This window comes from Rhinolophus sinicus, linkage group LG05 (genome assembly GCF_036562045.2).
Source record: "Rhinolophus sinicus isolate RSC01 linkage group LG05, ASM3656204v1, whole genome shotgun sequence".
NCBI classification, from domain to species: domain Eukaryota; kingdom Metazoa; phylum Chordata; class Mammalia; order Chiroptera; family Rhinolophidae; genus Rhinolophus; species Rhinolophus sinicus.
The window spans coordinates 83,693,892-83,718,409 of record NC_133755.1 but is presented as its reverse complement, the minus strand read 5'-3'; the positions used below and the strand labels follow the sequence as shown (position 1 = coordinate 83,718,409).

The window sequence follows — 24,518 nt, the reverse complement described above, 5'->3', positions numbered from 1 at the left end:
CACCCTGGGACCTTTGCTTATTAGGGCCTGAAGGCAGGTGGTTATCAGGGCAAGACCACAGATGTTGAAATCACTGATGCTCAAATGGTGGCCACACCCCTTGTTATTGTGTGGCCTTGAGCTTGTAGCTCTCTGAGCATCAGGGTTCCCTCCCCTATTTTTGGTTTTACCTCCTTTTCTGCTTAAAATTTTACCGCTCCAAGAACACCTGCCTGTTTCTTAGGGCTAGTTATGTGCCAGGCAGCAGGTTAGGAGCCTTGTATGCATTCATCCTCATCATTCCTGCCAGGAAGACGTCATTGTCCCCATTTTCCAGATGAGATCAGGAGATTGGAGACCTTCTCTGTCACAGGGTTGCTTGTAATGCACATTACATGAGAGTGAAGCATTGGAAATGGAGTGAGCATCCGGTATTGGGGTTGGTTAGGATGAGATCAGGGGAGTGGGGAGGGTAGGTAATCCTGGTCTGGGGAGAAAGAACATGCCGATTTCTGGCTTTGGTTCTGCTGTTTCCCAGCAAGCCGTTTGATGACTGAGTCTGGGAGCTGTGGCTTAAGAGTTATAAATGAGACGCTACAGTTTATGGTGTCTGGCCCAAGGTGTGAGTTTTTCCTGAAGGGAATGATAGAGGCAGAGAGTCGTGATTGGAATGCAGTATGGCAACATTTATCAAGAACTATGTAATTAAGTTTATTCTCTTTGTGTTTGGAATAGTTTACTCCTTGGAATTTTTCCAAATGAAATAATTCAAGCTATATGAACCTAGATTTGTTCATTTACTCCTTATTTAACAACCATTCATTAAGACTATCTTCTGTACCAGGCAGCGTGAGGGTTGGGAACACAGGCTCTCAGTCACAGGGTTGCTTGTAATCCAATTACATGCGAGTGAAGAATTGGAAATGGAGGTTTGGGGGGGGTGGCTGGGTAAACAAGGATGTACTAAGTCATTTGAGGATTATCTGTAAACATTAAAACTGGTAATTTTGAAGACTATATAGAAACCGAAGAATATTTGACTTCGTTTAAGAAGTCGTAAAATTATATTTAGATGCTCTGGAGGGTTCAGCTATGTTTGAAAATTTATATTTGGACAAAAACAAGATAATAAAAATGAGGATACTTTATTAGTATAATAGGATTTGGGTGATCTTTTAAAATTTTATTTGCTATTATAATTTTTCCCTGTAATAAAAGAAAAAAGGGCGGCATACTTTGGCTGTGGCGCTGTAATGGATGCTGCAAGGAGCTGGAGAAGTCAATGTTCTGTTCCACGTCCATGAATGTTCATCCATCCATCATCTTGTTTCTTCTTCCCCATAGGGCCATGTGAAACTTTCTGACTTTGGCCTTTGCACCGGACTGAAGAAAGCACATAGGACAGAATTTTATAGGAATCTGAACCACAGCCTCCCCAGTGATTTCAGTAAGTTTAACGGTGATGTTAATCTTTTTATCCCTTAGCTGGGCCTAGAAGAGCTGTTCCTTGGTAACCAGAATATGCAGGACAGGTGAGGAGATTCTCACTTTGAGCCTTCTGAGAGTTAAACAAATCTTCCCAGGTTTGCCTGTGATTTGTGTACGGTGAGGCAAGATGAGTGCCACCAAAGGTGTTAAGACAGATATCAGAAAGAGCTTGCCTTGGAGCTCTCCTGAGAAGGTCCCTGGGAAGGAATTTGGGGGCATAGAGGAAAAAGTCTTGGGAACAGTTCCACAGGAGATTTATCCTCGGTGCTTCTTTCTGTCATGGCAGAAAGGAATTTATCTTTATGAGTGTTACTTTCACTCTAGCACTATCAAACAGTTGAGACTATGGAGTAAAATTATAATTCATCTTAGAGGAGCTTATGTCAAATAATGTATTATAAATTCAGAAGACTCTGATTATGTAACAGTTATTACTCTTGGAAATTGGATGGTAATTTTGAGAAACAATATTTTAGGTCCACTTTAGGACCTTTGCTTCTGATGAGACTGACTTTCCTGTAATTCTGAGTAAATTCTCTGTAATTCTGGTTAAGACCTGTCCATGTCCTCTCTGGCCTCGTGATCCACATGGAAGGGCTGCTTCAGCTCTCGTTGTGTGAGTCTTTGAGTAAATGCTCCAGAGCCTCCGATTTGGACTTAACAGGCTCGCTGGGAGATGTGTCATCAGAGTTATTGATGAGCAGACCTTAGGGTCTCGTGTGGTTTGAATCAGAGCCTAAAAGAGTAGTAAACATTCCTGTCTGAACTTTGATTAGAACTTGTTTTCTCTCCTTTTAGCTTTCCAGAACATGAACTCCAAAAGGAAAGCAGAAACCTGGAAAAGAAATAGACGTCAGCTAGTAAGTCATACCTGTAGCTTCTTATGTGCTACAAACCAAGTATAAATGTGTACAAAAAATATGCACATAAATTTGTGTTTGATAAATGTTTGCAGCATATCCATCCCTTGCTTTTTAAGATGACCTTAATAGAGCACTGTTATTATGTTGGTAGCCCCAAAAGTAATCTTGTGAAGGAGGGCACATAACATGAAGTTGTTTTGGTTGTGACATTTTCAGTGGATGACCTCTCTCTGAACTTTTATATTGGTGACAACCCCTTTCCTTCCTGTCCTACCTTTTCTCTCTTTTTATAGTGTTAAAGGGGTGATATTGAAACTGGAGTCTCTCAGAATGAAACTAAGTACAGATACCTCCCCAGGGCCTTAAGGCAGTGGTCCTCAAACTTTTAAAATTTGATTCACTTTGGCAGATCAAGACTCCTCAATTTACCTGCTCTACCCTTTCCTACTTGGTGTTAAAAATTGGTGAGAAATTTAAGGGAAGTGCTCATTACTTACTTTGTAAGTATTTGAGTGTATAAACATAAAATTAGGCCCCACAAGTTTAAAAAACATTATTGGATTTACCTTGATAGTATGTTGGAAGTTATTTAAATAATCCAAATTCACCAGTGAAATATTGCTGTGTAGCAAACTTTTATTCTGATTCATTGGTTCATATTTGAAGTGCAGTGTACGTGTACATGTCCTAATGTCTAGTTATTGGAAAATTATTGACCAGGGATGATAGAAATGTGTATCACCGCATACTTAGGCTTTGCTAGAAACCCAGAGCAAATGAAATTGGTGAGGGCAAAGCTAGACTAACAGTTGGTCGTTAGAAAACAAGCATAGCAGCAGTGGAAAGTGTGACTAACTCAGAAGGATGCTCATGTACGTCTGTTACTTAGAAATGGCGGCATTTCTGCTTGGCAATGTATACAGTAGTAACTTGGCAGGTTTGCCAGATACAGCTTTTCAGCCAGGCTTTTTAGTAAAATACTGAAGTAGAGGTCTCTATAGTATCTTTCATAGCTCACTTAGTAGGTCCCTAGTAAGTGGCGTCAGTCATATGTGAAAATGGAAGCTAGTAGGATGCTTTAGGAAAGAATCAAAGGAAAAGACTTGCTTTTTTTTTTTTTTTTTTTTAAATTTATTTGACGCCCATCAGTGGGCCTCAGGTCACACTTTGAGTGTTATGATTTTTATGTTAAACATGGGCCCTGGGAGAGGCATTAACTTAAACTAAACACTTTTAGAGCTGCAGTAACTTAAATTAATCTTTGATCATCTTTCTCCCACATTAACTTGGGGATGTTTAAGTTTGGTATAGTCACAGCATAGTCTCCTTTCCGTAGGAACTCTGATCCCCTTTACATGTCTAGATTCTGTATGTGGTTGAAAAGTGTTTACTTAGCTTGTTGCGGGTTAGGGAATGTCAGGAGCAGATGTGGTCGTATGCTGCCTTTATGCCTCCCCATAGAACATTGGATCTTAACCTTGGCTGCACATCAGAACCACCCGGGGAACTTCCGAACATACTGATGTCTGGGTCGCACCCCCAGAGACTCTGATTCAGTGGTTTGGGGTATATAGTCTGGCTTTCTGATTTTTAAAAGGACTCTGGGTGATTCTGTGCAGTGAAGGTTGAGGCCCTCCAAGGAAGACGTTCTTAAACAATAGCTCCTGCGTCATTGGGAAATTATTTACCTATGTTTTGGAATCTAACAAGAGGTAAGGAATCTTCTGTGATTTTATTTAAAGCAAGCCAAGATTTAATCTTTGGCCACTGTACTAATATTTATTTGAGGAGTAATTAAGCTTAAAAACCTTAAATTATCCTTATGCTTTATGCTCTTTGACAAGCACCAAAGGGGCCTGTCAGACTTACTAGGAACCATTTATAGATCTGTAAGGAAGGAGATTTCATAGTTTCTGTATTTGGAGTTCAATGTCCTTCAATAGTTTAAAAGGTGTTTTTTTAAAAATCTGAATAAGCTGAGGTTCTCATGCTGTGGTTAAGGTTCTTGCCTCTTTATTTTATCTGTAGTAGAAATGGAAACGTATTAAGGTCATCTTCAGATTACCTATTTTGATAACTTGAAGAAAAGCCACTTCTCAGTCTTCAAAAGGTCAATTAACACTGCTTTTGACCTTTCATAAGTGATCCCATTCAGCTCGTATCAAGTTGGAAGGTTAATATTAGTTAAAGCTTAACATGAATTTACTGTTCTAGGTTAAGCCCAGCATATTGCTGCACCCAGCCTGTTACTTTTCAGTTCATTGAAAATCACTGAATAAAGTAGAGGCTTATGATTCACCCATGGGCTGCTTAAATCATGTTATAATGTTTTAAAATGTGGTCTTGGGTAACCTTAGGCCTCAGTAACTGGTGTAGGAAATAGGTATGTGTCAGCTTTAAGTTATTAAACCACAGAGGTCAGAGATGAAGTACATCTGGGCATCTGATCTTTGTCAATTTTTTTTTCGGTGTAGAATTTACAGAAGTGATGGAGTAGGAAATGAAATTGATTTAGTTCCCCTAAAATCCTAAATGAAATCATAAGTTGGAACACATCCTGTGTTTGAAGGGACTATTAACAACCAACAAAGCTCTTCCAGAGTGCAGCTCTAACTGATACTGTAAATACCCAGACAAAAAAAAGAAAAAGAGGGTGCAGATTTGAGGTATTAAGAGCTTGGAGTGGGAGGACACCCTTGGTGTGGAAAATAGACAAAGGTTTGGGAAGGGACAGTCCTTAGCATAGAAATACCTCCCACTCCGTACTAGCAGTGTGGTGAAGTGTGAGCTCCTGAGGCTCGGGGCTGGCATCCCAGAGAGAGCACGGCCTTGCGTCACAGCTTTGTGCCTGCTCTTGGCTATATTTTATAACTCCAAGAATTTTTTAACACCTTAGCATCTCAAAGGAATTCTTTAGCTGTGGCAACAGGTCTCTGGTTTTATAATCGAAATCTTTGAACAAGTAAGATTTACTTAACATTCAGCTTTGCTGGAATAAATCTAGACTCTAAATTGAAGGGTTTCTGTGGTTTCTTAACCTTTATAATTAGAATGAAAATATTTCTGCTCCTTGGGGAGGGCCCAATCCATGTTTCAGACTTTAAAGCTTTTGTTTTTTAAACTGGCATTTATATTATTTAATATGTGCATTTGAAAGGAAACAATGTACAATTATGTATGGAAAAAGTGGATTTCTGCATGATAGTATTCACAAAATATGTCGTAGATGGAAAGTAAAACTGCAAATTTTGGAAGAAAATACAGGATATAATATCTTTTTGACCTCAGAGTAAAGAAGGATTTCTTAAATATGATACAAGAAGTACAAATCATAAAAAAAAAATTTGATGTATTTTACTATTTTGAAGAAAAAAACCTTCTGTATATTGAAAGACATAAAGGAAAAGACAGCCACATGTTTCAACTACTTTGGAATTATCTTACAGTTCATGTGCATATCCTACAACCCAGCATTTCTACCCCTAGTCATATGCCCTGGAGAAACTCTTGCACCTGTGAACCAGGAGACTTGTATAAGAATGTTTATTGCATTTTCATAATAGAAAAAAAAATGGAAATAAATCAGTGTCCATCAACAGGAAAATGGTTACATTCTGGAATAGAATATTTTACAGCAGTGAAAAAAATTGAACGACAGCTACTTATGACATCATGGGTCAATTTTACAAACAAAACATTGAGAGAAAAAAGCAAACAGCAGAAGACTACATGTAGAATGATACCATTTATACAGAGCTCAAAAACAAATCTAAATAAGGTCTCGTTTAGAGAGACACATGGCAAAATTAAATTTATTTTTAAAAGCGGAGGAATGGTCAAATTGAACATGAGGTTAGGAGAGGTAGGAGGATGAGAGGGGCAGGAGTACATGCTTCATTTTAATGACACTGGTCATATTTCGGTTCTTCAGTTGGACCCATGGGTATTCATTTTCATTATTACACTTTATAATTTAATAATTACACATTTTGGTATGCGACAAATATTGCATTATTTGAAAAATGCGACAAATATTGTATTATTTGAAAAATCATAATAAGGGGTGGCCGGTTAACTCAGTTGGTTAGAGCGTGGTGCTGATTACACCAAGGTTGCTGGTTCGATCCCCACATAGGCCACTGGGAGCTGCGCCCTCCTTAAAAAAAAAAAAATAAATGAAAATTAAAAAATAAAATACCCTAATAAAAATGACAAGCCTCAGACTGGGAGAAGATATTTGCAATATGTAAAATTATGAAGAATTCATATTCTGAATAGGGATTAATGCCCTGGATTCATAAAGAACTCCACAAATCAATAAGAAAAAATATAAGGCAACTGAAACAACGAATGGGCAAAGGATCTGAACAGGAATTCAAAAAAGAACGACCTGAATGGATAATTAACATATGAACATGCACTCAACCTTACTAGAAATAAGGGAAATGCAAATTAAAACAGTGAAATCCCATTTCGTACTCATCAGATTGGTAAAAATTAGAAAGTCTGACAAAGCCAAGTGTTGCTGAGATGTGGGACGTCAGGCGGTTGTGCCCACTGAGGCTGTTTAAATAAGTGTAACCTCTTTGGAGGACAATTGGAAGATGTCTGAGTAGAAGATGCTCGGAAGGCAAGACCCAGAGAAGACACTACTTCTCTTACATCCTCTAGAGAACGAGTGCTCAGGAGGTGTTACAAGAATGTTTTTTCAGGTGTTGTTTGTTATAGAGAAACATTGGAAGCAATAGAAGTGTCCATTTACAGGAGAATGATAAAAAACACTGACATTTGTGTAATGGCGTAGTGGATAGCAGTGAAATGGGTGCACTAGAGCTACATGAATAACTCAGTGATAATTGGAGTACAAAAAGCCAGCCAGCTGTAGCATTGTAGAATAATACAGTACAGTATGAAGCCTTTTATTAAAAGTTGAAATATACAAGAAGTAATACGGCATTTACGTGACTATTCATACAAGCGTAGCGCAGCGGCTTCAGGGCAGTTTTAACTTCAGTGGGGAGGGCGGGAGGGAGGGACTCTGGCTTTAAGCACTTCTGTAATTTCGTTTCTTCAGTTTCATTTATTTTAAAAAGACACATGATCTGAGACAAATATGGCAGATTATTTAACCTCTCAATACATAGGTAATGGTTACACATGTGTTACAATGTCTGTGCTGTTTTCTGTATGTTTGCAGTATCTTGTAATAAATATTCTTAAAAGACAACACAGCTGTAATTTTTAATTTGAGAAGTTACATAATACTGAAAGCATGTAGATTCGAGCCTGCCTCGTGGTAAAGCCTCCATGCTGAGCACGCTGGACGGCTTTGGCTGTACCTCTCCTAGTATTGCAGGCCTGGTGTATGCGACCGGATTACTTGCACTTAGAAAACATTCCTCTAAGAACTCTTTATATAAATAATTAAGTTTGGTAAATAAGCATTTATGAATCTTTGACCTATGGGCTGTAATTTTAGCTTTTGGTGATAAAACTTCCCTGTATGATTTTCTCAAAGGAAATATATGGTGGAAAGAGGGATGATTTGGAGCAAGATATTTAATTTCCAAATTGCGCCCTGCCACTTAACTAGTGGCCTTGGGCAAGCCATTTTGGGTGTCAGAGTTTTCATCTGCAAAGTTTGGTTCATAGGGTCCTCATTGCTGAGTCAGGATCGAATAGGCTCATAAGTAGATGAGAAGTACAGAGCTTGGCACTTCCTGGGTGCTCGGTAAATTAGGCGACTAGTTGTTACGGCAGCTACCTTTGACCTAGTGAACTCTGGGCTTCGGGGTCTCTCCTCACTGGCAAAGCTGTCCTGTTCCTTTGGGAAGTGCTCTGGCAAATGGGCCATCTGCTTGCTTAGTGTGTGGGTAGCTGTAGGGGGTCCTCAGAGCCGGTCTCTAGAGCGGACCCCTGGGCACCCTCCTGCCCGCCGGGCCGCCCTGACGTGTGGCCCGTGTTTCAGGCTTTCTCCACAGTGGGTACTCCTGACTACATTGCGCCCGAGGTGTTCATGCAGACCGGGTACAACAAGCTCTGTGACTGGTGGTCGCTCGGCGTCATCATGTATGAGATGCTCATCGGTAAGTCGCATGCGTTCAGGTGGCTTTGTCTGTGTAGCCAGGAAAGATCCCTGCACTGGTAATAAACTCGGTTTCAATTTGGGGTGATTTAAGCACTTCCTCCCCTTGTCTTTCAAAGGAAAATTTCCCGGGTAGAAAACTCTTGGCCATAAAATGTATCCCACTGTATTCTCTGGCATCTGGCATCCTGTGGTTGCTTTGCTGATCATTTATCAGGTTTTTCTTCTACTTTGTCAGCCTCTCTGGCTAGCAGCTCTTTCAGTCACTGGCATTTATTAAACACCCATTGTATGTGGAGAGCTTTCCTGGGCATTGCCTCCCGCACTCATTACTTCTTGTTTGCTGTCCCCTTCCCTTCAGGGCCTTCAAAGCTTGGAACCCTCTGACCTATCCCCCCCTTGTTTTGATGGTATGTCTGTGTATTTAGGGGGTACAGCCGTGTGGGGGCCATGAGGCAGAGAGCACTAGGAGAATAAGTGTATCTGTGGGTACCGAGTGAGTGTGTGGTGACTGGTGTGGCATCTGGCTGCTGGGTGGTCTTTGGGAGCAGGGGGTGGGTGGGTACCTGGGGAGGAGGACGTGACCTGTGTGGGGCGGTGGAGCCATCTTTGTGAGCATTTATCCTCTTATCTGTAGTTCTCAAAAGAGGGAAGATGGTCACTTTTCAAACCTGCGCCTTTTTCTTATTCAACTTGTTTGGCGTTTTAGCCATGTGAGGATGTTCTTAAAAGGGAGTCATTCCTTAATGATGTTTCATCCTTTCATTTCTTCCTTAGTCACAGTGGCTCCCACATCTGCAGCTCTGCTTGTGTCCTTCTTTCTTTCCCAGCTCCAGCTATTAGCGTGCTCCCTAGTGGTGCCAGAAGCACAGCTTCACTGTGGGTTTAGGCATTTGGGGGAAACCAAAATATTGGTTTAGATGCTGTCTGGGATGAGGGAAGATCCTGTCCATGTCATGAAGGGAAGGACATACAAGGTCATTAAAGATACATAGACTCGTATTAAGGAGAATAACCTCAGTCAGATTCCAAGTTCTGGGGTGCGAAAGCTCCGAAGTTCCTTTTTTATTACAGGCTACCCACCTTTCTGTTCTGAGACCCCTCAAGAGACATATAAGAAGGTGATGAACTGGAAAGAAACTTTGACTTTTCCTCCAGAAGTTCCTATCTCTGAGAAAGCCAAGGATCTCATTTTGAGGTATCGGTCAGAGAACACCTCTGCCCCCACCCAGGCTTTTTGACATGAGTGAATCCATGTTTTTTTTAAGCTTTCATTTCCTGAGCCTGCTCCCTGCTTCCTCCCTTTCCTCTCTTTTTATAAAAAGGGGGAGGTTATTCCTTTTCTTTTTCCAAAGCGACTACTTGAGGTATGCTGAAAGGCTGCTGTCTTTTCCAGATTCTGCTGTGAATGGGAACATAGGATTGGAGCCCCTGGAGTTGAGGAAATCAAAAGTAATTCTTTTTTTGAAGGCGTTGACTGGGAACATATCAGGTATATCCATACAAAAGCTTTCAGGATTGTTTCAGAAAGTCTGTAGTTTGCTTAATACTAATTTGGAAGCACCATTTTTGGCAAACCAAGTAAGAGAAGAGAGCGTCTTAGAAACTCTGGGTCTTTTCCTGATTTTAATTCATGATAAGGATTGGTAGGTGGGGCTTCCTGTCGGCCGTGTTCCATGAGATAGGTGAAGGCAGCAGTTATGTCCAAGGTGAAGTGAACTTTGGGTTCCGTGGTGAAGGGGACATCTGAGAAGCGTGTTGCGCTTCTTTGAACCTAGAACCAGCCTGTCTAGTGTTGGAGGCCACCAACAGGACTGTCCCTGCCCAGAGGGTAGGAGCTCTCAGTGGAAGGCGGACTGGGTGGGAAGTGGTGCAGAGGGGAGTGGGAGGGAAAGTGAAGGTTGTTGGTGGGTTTGTAGTGTTGCCAGCTGCAGTGAGAGCTGGCACAGCCTGCTGGCGGCCCGCCCGTCTTACGCAGCAGTTGTTGGTTGCTAAACAGAAGGTGAAGAAGTTGTCATCTGTTTCATAATTGTGTTCTGATTTGCCTCCTTTGTGCCGCATGTTTAGCCACCCTCTTCGTTGGCACATCTGATAGAAGGGCAGAGCCCTACCCGAGAGGACTCTCAGAGGTCCGATTCCCTTTGTCGCAGACGTGGCAGGCTGTCAGGGTTGTGGATTAACTTCAGACTTTAATTTCTCTTTATTATTCTTGTCTTTCTTCCTTGACTATGAATAATTGTTACTTACATTTTTTCAGTGTAATTTATTTTGTTTGGATGTAGTCAGTTGGCGTGGTTGGTCATTGTCATAGCTTTTCACAGAAAACAAACGCTGCCTCCCAGTGGACAGTCTTCCCTTGTCACAGCGGGGGTCCCTTTGTGGAGAAACACTTGATTCGTTATGATGTGTATGATTACTAACCATAGTAATTTTTGGCCTGTCTGTTCTTGGCAGAGAGAGACCTGCTGCAATATCTATTGAAATCAAAAGCATTGATGATACCTCAAACTTCGATGAGTTTCCAGAATCTGATATTCTTAAGCCAACAGGTAATACCACCAACACTACCTCTTGCTACCTTACAAACACATTATTTCCCCCAATTTTGGGGTGATGTTTACAAATCATGGTAGAGAACATGGAGAGGAACTTCAGACATTCGTAAGTATTTCTAGTGTCGCGGCTGGGGAGCCTGTCAGATGGAAGATGGATACAAACGCCCATGGTTATGCTGCTCACCTGGGTGGGTGAATCACAAAGACCGGCTCTTTTGTTATTTATTAAATTAAAGGTTAAGTAACCTGAAATGACAGAAATGGGAAAATAAAACTTTGAAAACTATTTGTTAAAAAAATGAGGTTCAAATAACACAGGCAATAAATGTAGGAAATTCATACCGAGTGAAAAATCACTTCCCACATAGAAACTGCTGTGCTCTCCAGAATGCCGTCTGCTGTACCGAGTGGTCCGTCGGGTAGAGCATTGAATCACCTCACATCTGTTTCTTTCCCAGTGGCCGCAAGTAATCACCCTGAGACTGACTACAAGAACAAAGACTGGGTCTTCGTCAACTACACGTACAAGCGCTTTGAGGGCTTGACTGCGCGGGGCGCGATACCTTCCTACATGAAGGCAGCAAAATAGTGTCCTGGACGTGGAGTCTTAATGGAGCAGTGCTTTGTACAACATCACGGTTTTCCTCTCACACACTGTTTTGAAAGAGCTTCCGGGAAGGTTATGGAACCCACCAGCATGGCATGGTAAACTCACCTGAAATGTGATAGTAAGTGGATTCTCTTCTGTAATGCATCTGAAAAGCTGTAGAACAGCCATTTCTACTACATCAGCCATAAGCAGCTGTCCTGCTTCTTTAGAAGCATCATGAGCCAATTTAATAGATGTTTAAAAAAAAACTTGAGTTTTCCTAAGTTCATCAGAATGAAGGGGAAAAAACAGCCATCATCCAGCATTACTGAGGTTGTAACATACACTTACCGAGTATAAGCCAATCCTGCGATTTTGTGACATGCTTTCTGCCAAGCCCATCAAGTATTTCCGAGAAGTTCCACAGTACTAAGGAAATCAAGCAATAATGAAGCCTCAGCAGCCAGCACTCTGGCTGAAGGAAATGACCCACCATCCCGTCCTGTCCCCTGAGGGGTGGCGATGGTCCGTTTCTCCCCGTACCTCGGCCTCCATTCATGGTGCACTTTATGTATGGTACTAGGATAAAGACTGTCAATCCATCAATTTACATCCTCCCGCCCATCTAAAATACTCATGCTGCTTTTCTGAGTGTTGATGGGGGATATCAGCTTGATCCAGGGTTGCTCAGAAGGCCCCAAAGCCACTGGGCATTGCCAAGGCGTCCCGGATCACGGGGAAAACCCTCGCTTTCTCTTCATGGCTGTATCAGAAAATCCCTAACATGGACGTGGCCGTGGACCAGTGATACCCACAAGCGCTGCCAGCAGGAGCTCGGTTTGTTCCTCGGAATGCCGCAGGGAGAGTCCAGGCCGAGGCAGGCAGGAGGCCTGGAGCCCTCCTGGCGAAGGTGCTGCTCCTTCCTGCTCGGTCTCCGGAACCTCCCTGGGAGCAGTGCAGGGACCCACCCGACGGAAGTGCAGAGCCGCTCTGCAGAGCTCTGTCAGGTTCACTCCTGGACCCGCGGTGCAACTGTGTCTCATCTCTTCTGGTATTGCTTCTCTCCCAACTTTAAATACCATTTTGCCTTGGATTCATGATTACAGATCCTCCCTTTGCGATGCCTTCCTGGGGGTGTCCCTCTCCACCCCAAAGGGTCGCCGGCAGCTTGGGCTGACTCGGCTTCGCTGTGGCGTTCTCTCATGAGACACCCTCTGAATTTTCGCACCAAGTGCCTTCTCTCTCACAGCTGCCACCACCGTTAGAGGACTTTTGCTGCATCAGAAAAATGTGGAGGCCCCATATTAATGCATTATTACTTTTAAAAGTTTTGATAACTCTTAAAGCATCATTTGCACCTGTGTGATAACTGCCCGTTGCAGAGCGTCGCGGCCAAGCGACATCTGGGAGACAGCTTTCTGCCAGTCTCGCGGTTGTTAGGATCAGCTTTGAAAGGAAAGTGTGTCCTAGCTTAGCCATTCAGAAAAGAAAAATGGAATATCAGATTACAGTAAGTGAAACTGCTTTAGATTTTAATGTCTTAGAGGAAGATAAAAGAATATTAGGGAAGTGTGAACTCTGGATGGAGGTATTGTGTCTGCCCCTTAATCTTTCATTCATGGTCTGTTAGTGAAAAGGAAGTAAATGAGATTCTTTTACGTAACTTTGTAGTTTCTTTGTATTACCAAATAGCTGTGGTGTTGACCCCCCCCCCGCCCCCCGTGTTTTGCAAGAGTGTGTGGTAAGCATGGGTAACGGGACGTGAGGAGTGAGTGAGTGGCGGGGAGTGGCGGGAGAATTTGTTTTAGGAGAAAATGTCCACGTTTTAACTTTTACACTTCTGAATAAACTGTGTGAAAACGGTAGTGTAGTCTGTGATGTGTAAAGCCAACATGGCTTGTAATTCAGAGACAGAGTGCTGTTGGCTTCTTTTAACCCCTTTGTCTACGAACCATTGGGACACTGCAGCCCCAGCTTAAGTGCTTTTCTGTCTCGGGGAAGCGGGGACCTGCTCTTTCGTTCCCTGAGAGGGAGTCTTCTGAGTTGGTGTCCACATGCAGAGACTGTCTTCTCTTGGCCCCACACATGTGCTCTGTCCACCTGGCTCAGTGTGACAGCAGTGGGCCCTCCCCTTGCAGTAAGGCCAAGGGGACAAAGTGCTGTTGACTGGTGGCCCTTTTGTACCTGTTTACAGCTCAGCCCCATTTTTATCCCCACCTGGGGTTGACCAGGAGTCTCACAAGCTTCCACGATGGGACTTGGCAGCCCCTCATGGCCCCCAGAGCAGGGTTGTCTCCAGGGGTGTGTACTTGAGTCCTACTGCTTAGCCCCTTTTCTAGGTTAGGGAAAGAAGCTTCTAAGAGGCAAGAAGGAAGGGCCAAGACCAGGGCAGGAACTGCAGGCAGTGGGGAGCTCAGTGCCGCCAGAATGTGTAGTCTTTCCAGGCTCCTGGGTCTCAGGAAACATGCTGGGATTGGCTCAGTGTTGTACCTTTTCACAGATAACTGTTTCTCCTCTCTTAGGGGGAGTCAGAAAAGAACTGTACTGCATGCTAAAATGAAACAATACTGATGTCATTCCGCCCCTCGAGTCAGAGTGCATCAGAATTTCCTTTATTGTCTGTTCCTTTTCTGAATTAATTTCAAAAGTAACATAGAGATGAATTCCTTCGGGATTAATACTCAGGGTCTGAATAGTAGATTGCCAATTTCAAAACTCATCTTTATGGCACAGGAGGAATCCTGCCATGACACTTTTCCTCTGAATTGTTTCTTATATCACCTCCTTCTGTTTCTCTCCTGGGCCTGTGAGTAACCCAAATGGGGTGTTTAGAACTCAAAATGATTTTCCTTAGGTACACACATTTCTCTGGAATGATCTATCAAAGCCAGTACTGACTTAATAAACAGCCTCTGGGTGCTTTTTGTAGGGTATCTTCAGAGAAAAACATCTCACTGAAATATTATAACATTTAAGCACGCATAACACAGAGTTCAGTACCAGGCACTGGGGGACGCAATAAGGGCCACTGTGGTTCTGAGCTGCAGACCAGTTAGTGAACTCCACCCTCCAAGTGGCGTGAGAGAATGCAACTCAGTCGTAAGGTCAGCACTTCAGTGTTGATGTACCAGTGCTGTTAAGCCAAGCCAGAGTTGTTGGGAAGCTTCCTGATGTTTTCCAGTAGTGATTTGGCAGAGGGGAAAGTAGCTGCCTCGGGTTTTGGAGGCTCGTGGGTATGGTCTTGTGCTGAGGTAGAGGCACGGAGCTGTGAGTATTTATGAAGAACATGCTGCAGTCACTCCTGTTACTTCATTTCCCTCTCCCAGTTCCACTCCAGATTGGCTTCTGTCCCCTGTGTGAAATAATACTATGATCCCACGCAGAAAACATGCTGCTGTGTTCTAGGATTCCTCTGGTCACTGGTGTCCTCTGTGTCCACTGGTGTCTCCTTAGCCCTCATCTCACTTGAGCAACTGCTGCATTCACACGGTTGACTTCAAAAAACAACTCTGCTCCCCCCAACTTCTTGGTACTTCGCCTGCCACCACTTAAATGCAGCTGCTCCCGGGCAGTGACTTGGCCCTCTTCACCCGTGATCTCTGGGCGAGCTGCCCATACTGCGGCTTCAACCACCAGCTTTTTGTGGTGAGGTCTTCTGTGACCAGCCTACCTGGCCACTCCCCGGAACGCTGGGTCCCACGGAGCCAAGTGCCCACTGGAATTGCCAAGGGGAAGGCCTCCTACGGCTCAGACTAAAGCTGTCCGGAGTTCCCCTCGTCTTCATAACCTTGTTTCTAGCTCTGTCTCCCCAGCTGTCAGAGCTGGAAACTTCTGCTCCCGTCAGTAGGCGTGTACAGCTGCGCGCGTGGCCCTCCGTCCCACCAGTGCCTTCTTCATTCCTTGCTAAGCCCACGGTACACATCTCTTAAATGACCTCTTTGCCCCTGGTCGTCCTCCCTGCTGCCAAAGGAATTCTTTTAAATTTCAAGTCTGATCATGTTATTCTCAAGGGCTCCCAAGTTTAAATGAAACCAAACACCTTTGTGTGAAGTACAAATCTTTCCTTTCTCTGCATCACCCCATCCACTTCCCTGATGACAATAAGCAGTTATTTCACGTTTGCTCACACAATCGGCTTGGCCTGCAATACCGCCTCCCCTCGTATCCATGGATCCAAAACAACTAGTATTCATCCTTCACAATTTGATCAATGTGTCATTTCTAGAATTCTCTTGTGAACTCTTCTTGCAGTAAAAACTGTTTGCTCTATCCTTTGGGGCTTGAGTGACCTGGACTGTTAATAGATGTTTTCGCCCTGTGATTATAAAAGCCCCTTGAAGGGAGGAACTGTGTCCTACCATGTTTCCCCGAAAATAACACCTAGCCGGACCATCAGCTCTAATGTGTCTTTTGGAGCAAAAATATAAGACCTGGTCTTATGTTTGCTAAGACTGGGTCTTACATTAATTTTTGCTCCGGAAGACGCATTAGAGCTGATGGTCCAGCCAGGTCTTATTTTCAGGGAAACACGGTAGGCAGTGTCCCTGGAGCCAGGCAGTGCTTGGCACAGAATACCCTCCATGGGCCATGTCTTCAGAGTGCATGAGCCTCGGTGCCGATAAAGCAGGCCTGCTAGGGAGGCGCCGGCTCGCTTGAGCGCTCCGTGATGGTGCATCCCCAGCAAGCTCCAGGCTGAGTGAGCGCGGCTCAGGGGACACCTGACTGGAGTGGGGCCAAGTTAGAGACCAAAGCATGAGCAACGGCTCTGTCTCCTGCCTTCACTGCTGCCTCGGTTCCTCACTTGCTTCAAACCAAAACTGGGACATCGAAGTTTGTGAGCCCTACCACCTTTCAAATTTCCATTTGGCGTTGTGGGGTCCTATCTAGTTGGATCTGAAGGTTCAAGGGGTCTCGAATGCCAGCTGACCGGGAACTATAGAAGGGAGGCCATTAGTGCTCTGGAACCTAGTGATAAACAGCAGGGTGGGAAAAACAGGCCAGCCCCACAGCTGCTGTAGGACGAAGACACTGCTCTGGGCTGTCTGGGTGTTGCTCCTTTTAAAATCTTGACTTCTAATTCTATTTTGTGCTAAAAAAAAAACACCAATAAGGACACAAATGATAATATTTTATTATTTAAAAAAAGAGCATCCCAAATACAGGATTTCGTAAACACTGGTAGGTGAACATGTGCAATTTTAAATACAGAGGCAAAACCTATAAGCATTTTGCCGTCAAGAGAAAATGTTCCGTTCTCCTGTGAGGCGGTCCCACCTCCAAGCACACATGTGGCTCCATCTCCCACGAGGGCATCAGGTCTGCTTTCTGAACTCAATATGCCCCTTTAACAATTTCAAAATGATGGCAAGAAGTGGCACTGAATAAATTACTAAAACCCTTTCTGTTTTCACTTGCTAAGAAAGACTCCATATTAAATTAAAGCCTGTGTTGTGATTTTACATCCACAAGGACCTGATGGAACACTATTTGCAAATTATCCATCCTTCCTGGGCTTATTCCACAGTATTTTCATAAACCTGCATACATTATGGTATATAGATATCACACCATTCTCTTGGATTTTAGTTTAAAATAACACTGGCTGTTGTGTATCGTGTGCAGTAAACCGAGCTGCTTTCTGGCTTCCTTACCTTTTGCTGTCATTCCTTCAGTCCCTTCCCTCCACTGTGGAGAAACCACTGAGTGGTCTCCCCAAACACGCTGTCATGCTGTCTCCTTGCCCACTACTCTCTGACTCCTCAATGGCGGAGGTTTCCTAACCAACTATACACGATACGATGCGGACACAAACTCACATTCTAAACCTCGAATTCAGGTGCATCTAGGCTTGCTGATACCTCTGAGCGACAGTCCGGGTAAAACCATCTCCGTACGGAAATGTTTCTGTATGAACATCCTGGCTTACTTATTTAGGCACTTAGAAAAAACACCAAACCTGAGTCCCACCTTTTTTATTAGAAACGCCTCTTGCCCAGGTGGTCAGAACTGACTGAAGGGAATGACCCCAACCCAGGCCTTGTCCCTGAGGACGGAGAGGTCCTGCCACTGCAGTGTCCTGGCTCTGGGAACGGCAGCTATGGCTGAGGGGAGCCACCAAATTAGTGATGCTGAGCTCCAGGCCGGGAGGGTGTGGGCTGCACAAGAAACTTCCCTCTTCACCAGAAGGAATTTGAGGGCCCAACTTTTTCCTTAGTCACCACCACTTGGTGACACTGGCAGATTTGAATCCACAGATTTTCGGTTCATTCAAACCCCATGGGGTTGGGGTCAAAAGCACATTAACCCAATCTGGGGGAAAACTAGTTCTTGAAAGCCTGAGAAAATTAATCATATACATAGAAAAAGTGTTAAATACATGCCATACTTTCATATCTGGCTTTTTATATAAGCAAAGACTAATTAGTTTTAAAAAATATTAGCTGCAGCGTTTACACTAAATGTTAACAATACATAAGCTGTATAACAAGTTATACACGTCATAGATTAGTCAATGCAAATGTCCTCTGTGATGACTTGGAAGTCAACTGAAAAGTGTAAAGGAAGCACCAATGAACAGTATGTATTATGGCTGGTCTACTACTAGTGGGTATGAATGCAAGTTCTGGGAAAAGGTTAAAGCCAAACCTGACCTTAGATATGAGCCAATTAGTTTCACAGAAATAAAACTACTCTCTGGCTACAAAAGACCCTCACCCTGGCCATGACCTTACGCATGGACGCCAGTGGTACTCAGAGCTCCGTAAGTGGGGATGGTTGTTTCTCATTACTCCTTCAGAATAAGGGACGGAGCCCTGATTCCCACTGTGGGGCTCACCACAGGCGCAGAGAACAGCTGCTTAAGAACACTTGTTCTTCAGGCCTGGAAAGAGCAGCTTTCAACGTGCATCTGACTTTACCTTTGGAGGATGGTGACGAGGGCAGTAATAAAACGGAATCAAGTAGCTTGCCCTGCAGGATCTTATGGGAATGGAACGAAAGAAAACCAGTCATGTTTGTATCTTGAAGAACTTGAAGGAAACTATGTGCTGCTTCGTAACCTGACGAGGAAATGCTCTGGGTAGGTGAGTGAAGGCCGACCTCTAGCACGAAATGGGAGAACCCCGTGACACAGCTGGCTCCAGACTTTAAATTTAGCTCTACTGTTATGCCATGGCGACCTGAGGGAAGGTGGTTCAGTGCGTGATGGGGGCTGTCATACGCTACGCACGGTTAACACAGCTGACAAGACAAAATGACTATGCCTAGTTTCCCTTCAATTCATCCCTCCTTTGGGGATGACGTTAGTGTGGTTTTTCTTATCCAGTGTGAGCAGCTGATCGGCTATTTCAAAAACGGAAATATCCCGGCGTCCAAAAAAAGTCCATAGTATGAAAAGAATATGCTAAGAAAAATCCTGCACTGGGACCAGGCCTGGGTAGTGATGTTTCCCCACCCAGCTCTGCCCCAAATGCTCCATCCCGGGAGCCCTTACAAGCCTTTCTGCTGAGAACTGCGCACTTGTGGGAAGTTTCTGCCCACATCGTGAAGCCTGTGACCACACTGAAGGGCCCAGCCACACCCACAGGCCTACGGCTTCACAGCCGACTCCAAGCCAGGGCAATCCAAGCGGCCCGATGTGGAGGTGCTTCTACTTGAGTGGTGAGTTTCATTCCAAATGAATAACTGATTTAGGCTCAAACACCATGAAGCTAAAAAGGTTTCATAAACACTGTTACGCCATTATCCTTCCTGTCACAGAATCTGTCTGTGTGGTTTTGGGCTGTTCGTTGTATTAAGGAAAAAACAAAACTGAATTTAAGTGCTTAGAATTTCCTTTTAGACCTTTTGAATGAGCGCCTGGTTCTTCCCAGAAGCAATCTGAGCGCAGGGGCCCCAGGAGCAGCACCTTCATTTACCTCTAACAACTAGCCCACGAATGCCTACTTGCAGAAGAGAGATTGTCTCCTTTGAAGTTTGGTCCCTTTGCTGCTAAGTAATGTGCCTGGTATAAAACAAAACAAAACGAAACAAAAGCCAAGAACAAAGCATAAAGGATGAGACCTGCTTTGCTGACTATGAGGCAACAGGACTCGACTTCCTTCCCTGCTTTTGCAGTTATGCAAAGACTCAGTGAACAGCACCAGACCTAAATATTTCAAGTTGCCAGAGCTGCTGCAAAGCTGGGTGCTTAATTACCAGCGAGTGCTTTTTCATCCTCTGCCGGAGATACAGACATACTGAAAAGGACACGTTAATTGTGGGAGGAAGGGAAAGGATGGGGGAGAAGAAGCATGTCTTTCACTTGTGGGAAGGATTGGCTTTGGGCAACCCAGACAGAGAAGAGCTCCGGAGAGGGGTGGACCCACAGCTGGCCCTAATCCTGAAAGTCGTTAGAAGCCATCTGAGAAAGGGGGGCATTTAGCCGGTCAAGTTCATCCACTTGGGGTGGGTGATACATTAGTATCTCCTGGTCCTCCAAAACATCTTCTCCAGCAGCTACCAGATTAGTGAGGGATTTGCTTCGAACACACTGGAAATCCACGTGGCGACTCTTTCCTTCCTCCTTTTCCCATGACATCTGAATGAAGGGGCGCTGCACATAGTTATAGATGACTTCAGACCGGCCACCGGGTCTTCTCTTAATTTTTTCTTTACAGGTAGGGTAACCTGGAACAGGAAGAAAGGCTGCTGTCAGGATTTCAGCAAATGCTCACTCTGGCCTCCATACTTCCTCGCCACATCGATTTCCTCCCAGATTCAAAGACTATGCAGGAAAACTGTCGGGAAGTGTCCAGCCTCTGACCATGCCCTCCCAGCCCAATCCCTCTTCCCTGCTGTGCAGGTTGGGAGGTCCTACCTCTAGAAGGGAAGTACCCAAAATCCTGTCCCTTCTAACGGAAGGGGAGAGAAGCCTCTTCCTCCTTTCAGAAGCCTTTAGTTCCTGGCAGCAGTACTAAGAGCACAACTGCTGCCAGGGCACTGCAGTCCCCCAGCTCTACTGCGTAGAGGGCACACTGGATGAGAACTCGTGGAGGAAATGTGCACTGTTCAGCCTAAAGAAAAACAGGGACACCGCCTAAAACATCTGCAAGGCTGTCCCATGGAAATGAGAGAACTCTTATTCAGAGTAGCTCCAGAGGTGAGAAATAGGAGAGGGAGGCAGTTACCTATTAGTGACACGGTGAATGTTCGGAGGGGACAAGCTGGATGGGCTGCTCTGGGACATGGAGTGACCCCTATCACCCTGTCAGTGCAGTTTCCAAAGAGACAAGGGAAGGACACAGTGGAAGTTTAATAGATGACCTCAAAACCCCTTCCAACTTTAAATTCCAACCTACGTCAGACACAGTGCAGGCCTGATGGCTTCTGTGGGCAAGACTGAGATAGAGCAGCAACACACGAGAGTCAAAGAGCTGTGGGGGGTGGGGGGAGACCAGGATGGCTTCAGCACTCTGCAAACAAGTCCCCGAGACTCTTCCACAGAGACCACAGGTGGGAGTCACTGCTCACGGTCACTTAAAGCAATTCTGTCACTATGTCCAGACAGTCCCCACAGGTATGTAGTGGAGGAAATGTAAACCTGGGTTCTCCAAGTTCTAGTTTTCAGAAAGACCTTCCAGATCCCAGAAGGCTCCTCACCAAGGCTGTTGCAGAGCGGCCCTCCCACCTGGCGAGCCTGTGAGCGCTGCTACATGCACCTGCCTGAGCACTCATTGCTCTTTATCCTAAGGCAGTAAATTGGAACTATTCATGAAAATAAGGGAAATGTGAGGGCAAACAAAAACAGGAATCCTTCAAACTGGGGTCCGGCTGCAGTTTTCCCGTGTGCCTGTTCGCCAGGTGCTCTGGAGTGGAGTGCTGAGGCCATAAGCGGAGCCCACAACCCCAGCCCACTCCATGAGCCACGCAAGCTGACTACCGATGGGGCAGTGTTACCTTCAATGCCGATGCGAATGTTTTTCAGGCCCCGTTCCTTTAACACTGTTTTAGCAACATCCCGATTCTCAATGTATTTGAAGAACCTGTAGAGCTTGGAGCTATAAAGAACTGGAAAAAACAAAACAAAACAAAGAAACCCGGTTAGTCACGGAGCAAAGACCTCCGTAAGAGGAAGGAGATAGCTAACAGAATCAGACGAACGAAAATTCCCTCTCTTTTGGTCCTGAGGCCAAAAAAATCCAGATGGATCACAGATTAATGTTAAGTAATAAATTAACTCTAAGAAAAATGCCATGTAATTTTTATAGTTTCAGGGTATAAGGAAGTCCTTTCTGAGCATGACATAAAACCTAGAAGCCATAAAAGCAAATCTGATATACTCGACTACATAAAAATACAAATAACTCAACTTAACCAAAATCACCCTTTTCAAAGCTAAAAAGACAATCAACTGGGAAAAATATATGCAACTCATATTACAAAGGGCTAACTTCCTTAATATCTATAGAGAGTGGTCATAAAGAGCTTTCACAAATCACTAGGTAAAAGACAGTCCAATTTTGTAATGGGCAAAAGGCACAAATAGAGTTAATAGAAAAGGAAATTAAAATGGCTCTTTAAAAAAATGTTCAGTCTCATACATGAAATGAGAAATGCAAGTTAAAATTCAAGTGCTTTTGTAACATACCAGAGTGGCAAAGATAAAAGTTTAGTAAAACACTGTTTTGGTGAGGATGTAGAAAACAAACCACTTGTTTTGTGAGTGTAAACTGCCTCAACCTTTATGGAGGATAATTTGGCACCATCTATCAAAATTCTACAAGCACAAAGCTTTTGACACAGAAATTCCATTTCTAACATTATTCTACAGAGATACACATGTGTGAAAAGACTGTTTAGAAGGATATTCACTGAAGCATCATTTGTACTCTGTAGCTTGAATGTCCATCAACAGGGCAGGTTAATCAATTATGGCACAATCATGCCATGGAATACTACACAGCTATAAAAAAGACCACAGAAGCTTTTTATGTAAGAAACGGTATAGAACAGTATGTATAATATGGTATCATTAGGGAAAAAAAGGAGAAACATGTATGTAATTGCTTCTGCATGTGCATTGGAAACATCTGGAAGGACATAAAAGAAACAAAAGGGAAAACTGGGTAGATGAGGCAGCAGTGGGAATAAGACTTCAGTGTAGACCCTTCTATACCTTTCGAATTCTGAACTATTACCAACTCAAAAGGATTTAAAAATGCAATGAAATGGAGAGAATGACAGCACGTCTGACACGGCCCCAGGCAGCAGCGGTAGCGAGGGAGGTGTGACAACATTCTCCATGCGCCCCAGCGGAGCAGTTAGACCTGCATCACTCAACGGAAGTGGCCCCCCACTGGCTGGGCAGCGACATTCACGCTGGGCCTAGGGTAGCTGCTCCGCTGGGCAGCATATTTCTCGCTGAGACCTCCGGGCCCTGCGGGCGGCTCCTACTTTGGGAATACTCCTCCCCCATGGGTGGGGGGTGGTCCTCGTCCCAATCCACAGAATCCTCATCCGTCAGCACAACAATGTGGCACTCGCGCTCGCCCTTCTTGGCACAGCCCACCATGATGGGCAGGATCAGCTCTTCGAGGTAGTGATCAAACTGCTTGTGAGCACCGTCGTTCGACAGCTCATGCAGTAAAGCACCTGGGGAGAGAAAACGCAGGTGAGCACCCTCCGTGCCCAAGCGCAGGCAGTACCGGAGTGAAACACACTGTTGGGCACAACTGTTATCGCTGCCACGGTCCAGAGAAGTGGCCCATTGAAAGGCACAGGCTTTCCTGCTCTAAGGCAAGAAGGAAGCTCGTTTTGTTAGATACGCTTCACGTTCTACCACGCTTCCATTCCGCCTGTCTAATAATCCCTGAGCGTTCTGATCAGTGGGGTGTTGGTGGGCAGTGTCACACCATACACATTAATTCCGTAAGAGAGAACCATCACGTGGGGATGACTCCTTGCAGCACCCCTTCTGAAGATGCTCTGGACCCCAATTTCATGGAGTTAGAGTACCACAGAAGTACCAAATTTCAGAATAATCTGAAGATGGGCAACACCAAGGGACTTGCTCTAAGTGTATACTAGACCCAGTGGAGAAACTGCACGGCCAGCAAACTTCATCGAGTGCGCAGGGAATTGTATGATGAACTTCAAGGAACAATTTAAAAAATAATTTCAGGAAGCAATCTCAGCTTTAATGCTGAGAGCTTCAAACAAGCCAATTTCTCAGTCTTATTTGTTCAACAAATTATCACCCATCTTTTAGGGTTAATTGTTGTAAGACTTATATAAGCTCCCATCTATAAAGTACTTAGCAAACACTAAGTGAATAATAATGATAAAAATAATTATAAGAAACCAGCCAGTTTATGCTGTTTGACTTTATGAGTGAGCCTTCCCGCACATCTGAGAATCAGCATCCTCATTTGTTAAAAGGTTGATACACCAAGGTCCCAAGAGGGGAAGGAATTAGCTTGGTGACTCATGGGTGAAGGTAGATTTAGAACCCACTACACGTTCCCTTTTCTCTGCTCCACTTTCTCACAGTGCTCTGAAGCAAGAGAGGGAATGGGCCAGTATTACATCTCTGCCTCTGCAGATGATTTTCAACCCACACATGAAAGAAACTCTGTTTAGTAATAAAAATGACCCGTCAATTCCAAGTCAACTGTAAGTTCAGCTGCCCCTGTACTTACTCAGATCTTGACACCGGATAGTGTTGAAGTCAAAGTTAATGCAGAGATAATCACACGTATCTCTAAGGTCTGGGATAGAGATGCCATCAGGACAATTGATGATACCAGTTTTGTAGTAATCCTAAACATAGATTAGGAAGAAGACATGTAGGTGAAGAACAAGATGAAAAGGTGCCTCTTCAGCCCCCTTGTCACTCCTGGTACTGTTACAGGGATGGGTCACTGGCACTATCACCAGGCTGGCTGATTCATTAGATGGCAAAGTGGCCTCTGGCTATCCCG

At 44.2% G+C, this 24,518-nt stretch overlaps 2 protein-coding genes across 6 annotated transcripts in view; one reads left to right on the top strand and one right to left on the bottom strand.

Annotated features, from left to right (window-relative positions):
• Positions 1 to 13,424, top strand: part of STK38 (serine/threonine kinase 38) — a 38,656-nt gene extending 25,232 nt beyond the window's left edge. For both annotated transcript variants that reach the window (XM_019738799.2, XM_019738800.2), the window contains exons 8-14: positions 1,324 to 1,426; positions 2,266 to 2,327; positions 8,299 to 8,416; positions 9,490 to 9,613; positions 9,812 to 9,907; positions 10,870 to 10,964; positions 11,429 to 13,424. In XM_019738799.2, the coding sequence (XP_019594358.1) occupies positions 1,324 to 1,426; positions 2,266 to 2,327; positions 8,299 to 8,416; positions 9,490 to 9,613; positions 9,812 to 9,907; positions 10,870 to 10,964; positions 11,429 to 11,559 (729 nt within the window). In that variant the 3' untranslated portion in view covers positions 11,560 to 13,424. The remainder of the gene's footprint in view (positions 1 to 1,323; positions 1,427 to 2,265; positions 2,328 to 8,298; positions 8,417 to 9,489; positions 9,614 to 9,811; positions 9,908 to 10,869; positions 10,965 to 11,428) is intronic.
• Positions 13,425 to 16,666: 3,242 nt separating this feature from the next.
• Positions 16,667 to 24,518, bottom strand: part of KCTD20 (potassium channel tetramerization domain containing 20) — a 35,441-nt gene continuing 27,589 nt past the window's right edge. For all 4 annotated transcript variants that reach the window (XM_019738808.2, XM_019738805.2, XM_019738804.2 and 1 more), the window contains 4 exons: positions 24,237 to 24,357; positions 22,993 to 23,190; positions 21,496 to 21,606; positions 16,667 to 20,226 (listed from right to left, as the gene is read on the bottom strand). In XM_019738808.2, coding sequence (XP_019594367.2) covers positions 19,934 to 20,226; positions 21,496 to 21,606; positions 22,993 to 23,190; positions 24,237 to 24,357 — 723 coding nt within the window. In that variant the 3' untranslated portion in view covers positions 16,667 to 19,933. The remainder of the gene's footprint in view (positions 20,227 to 21,495; positions 21,607 to 22,992; positions 23,191 to 24,236; positions 24,358 to 24,518) is intronic.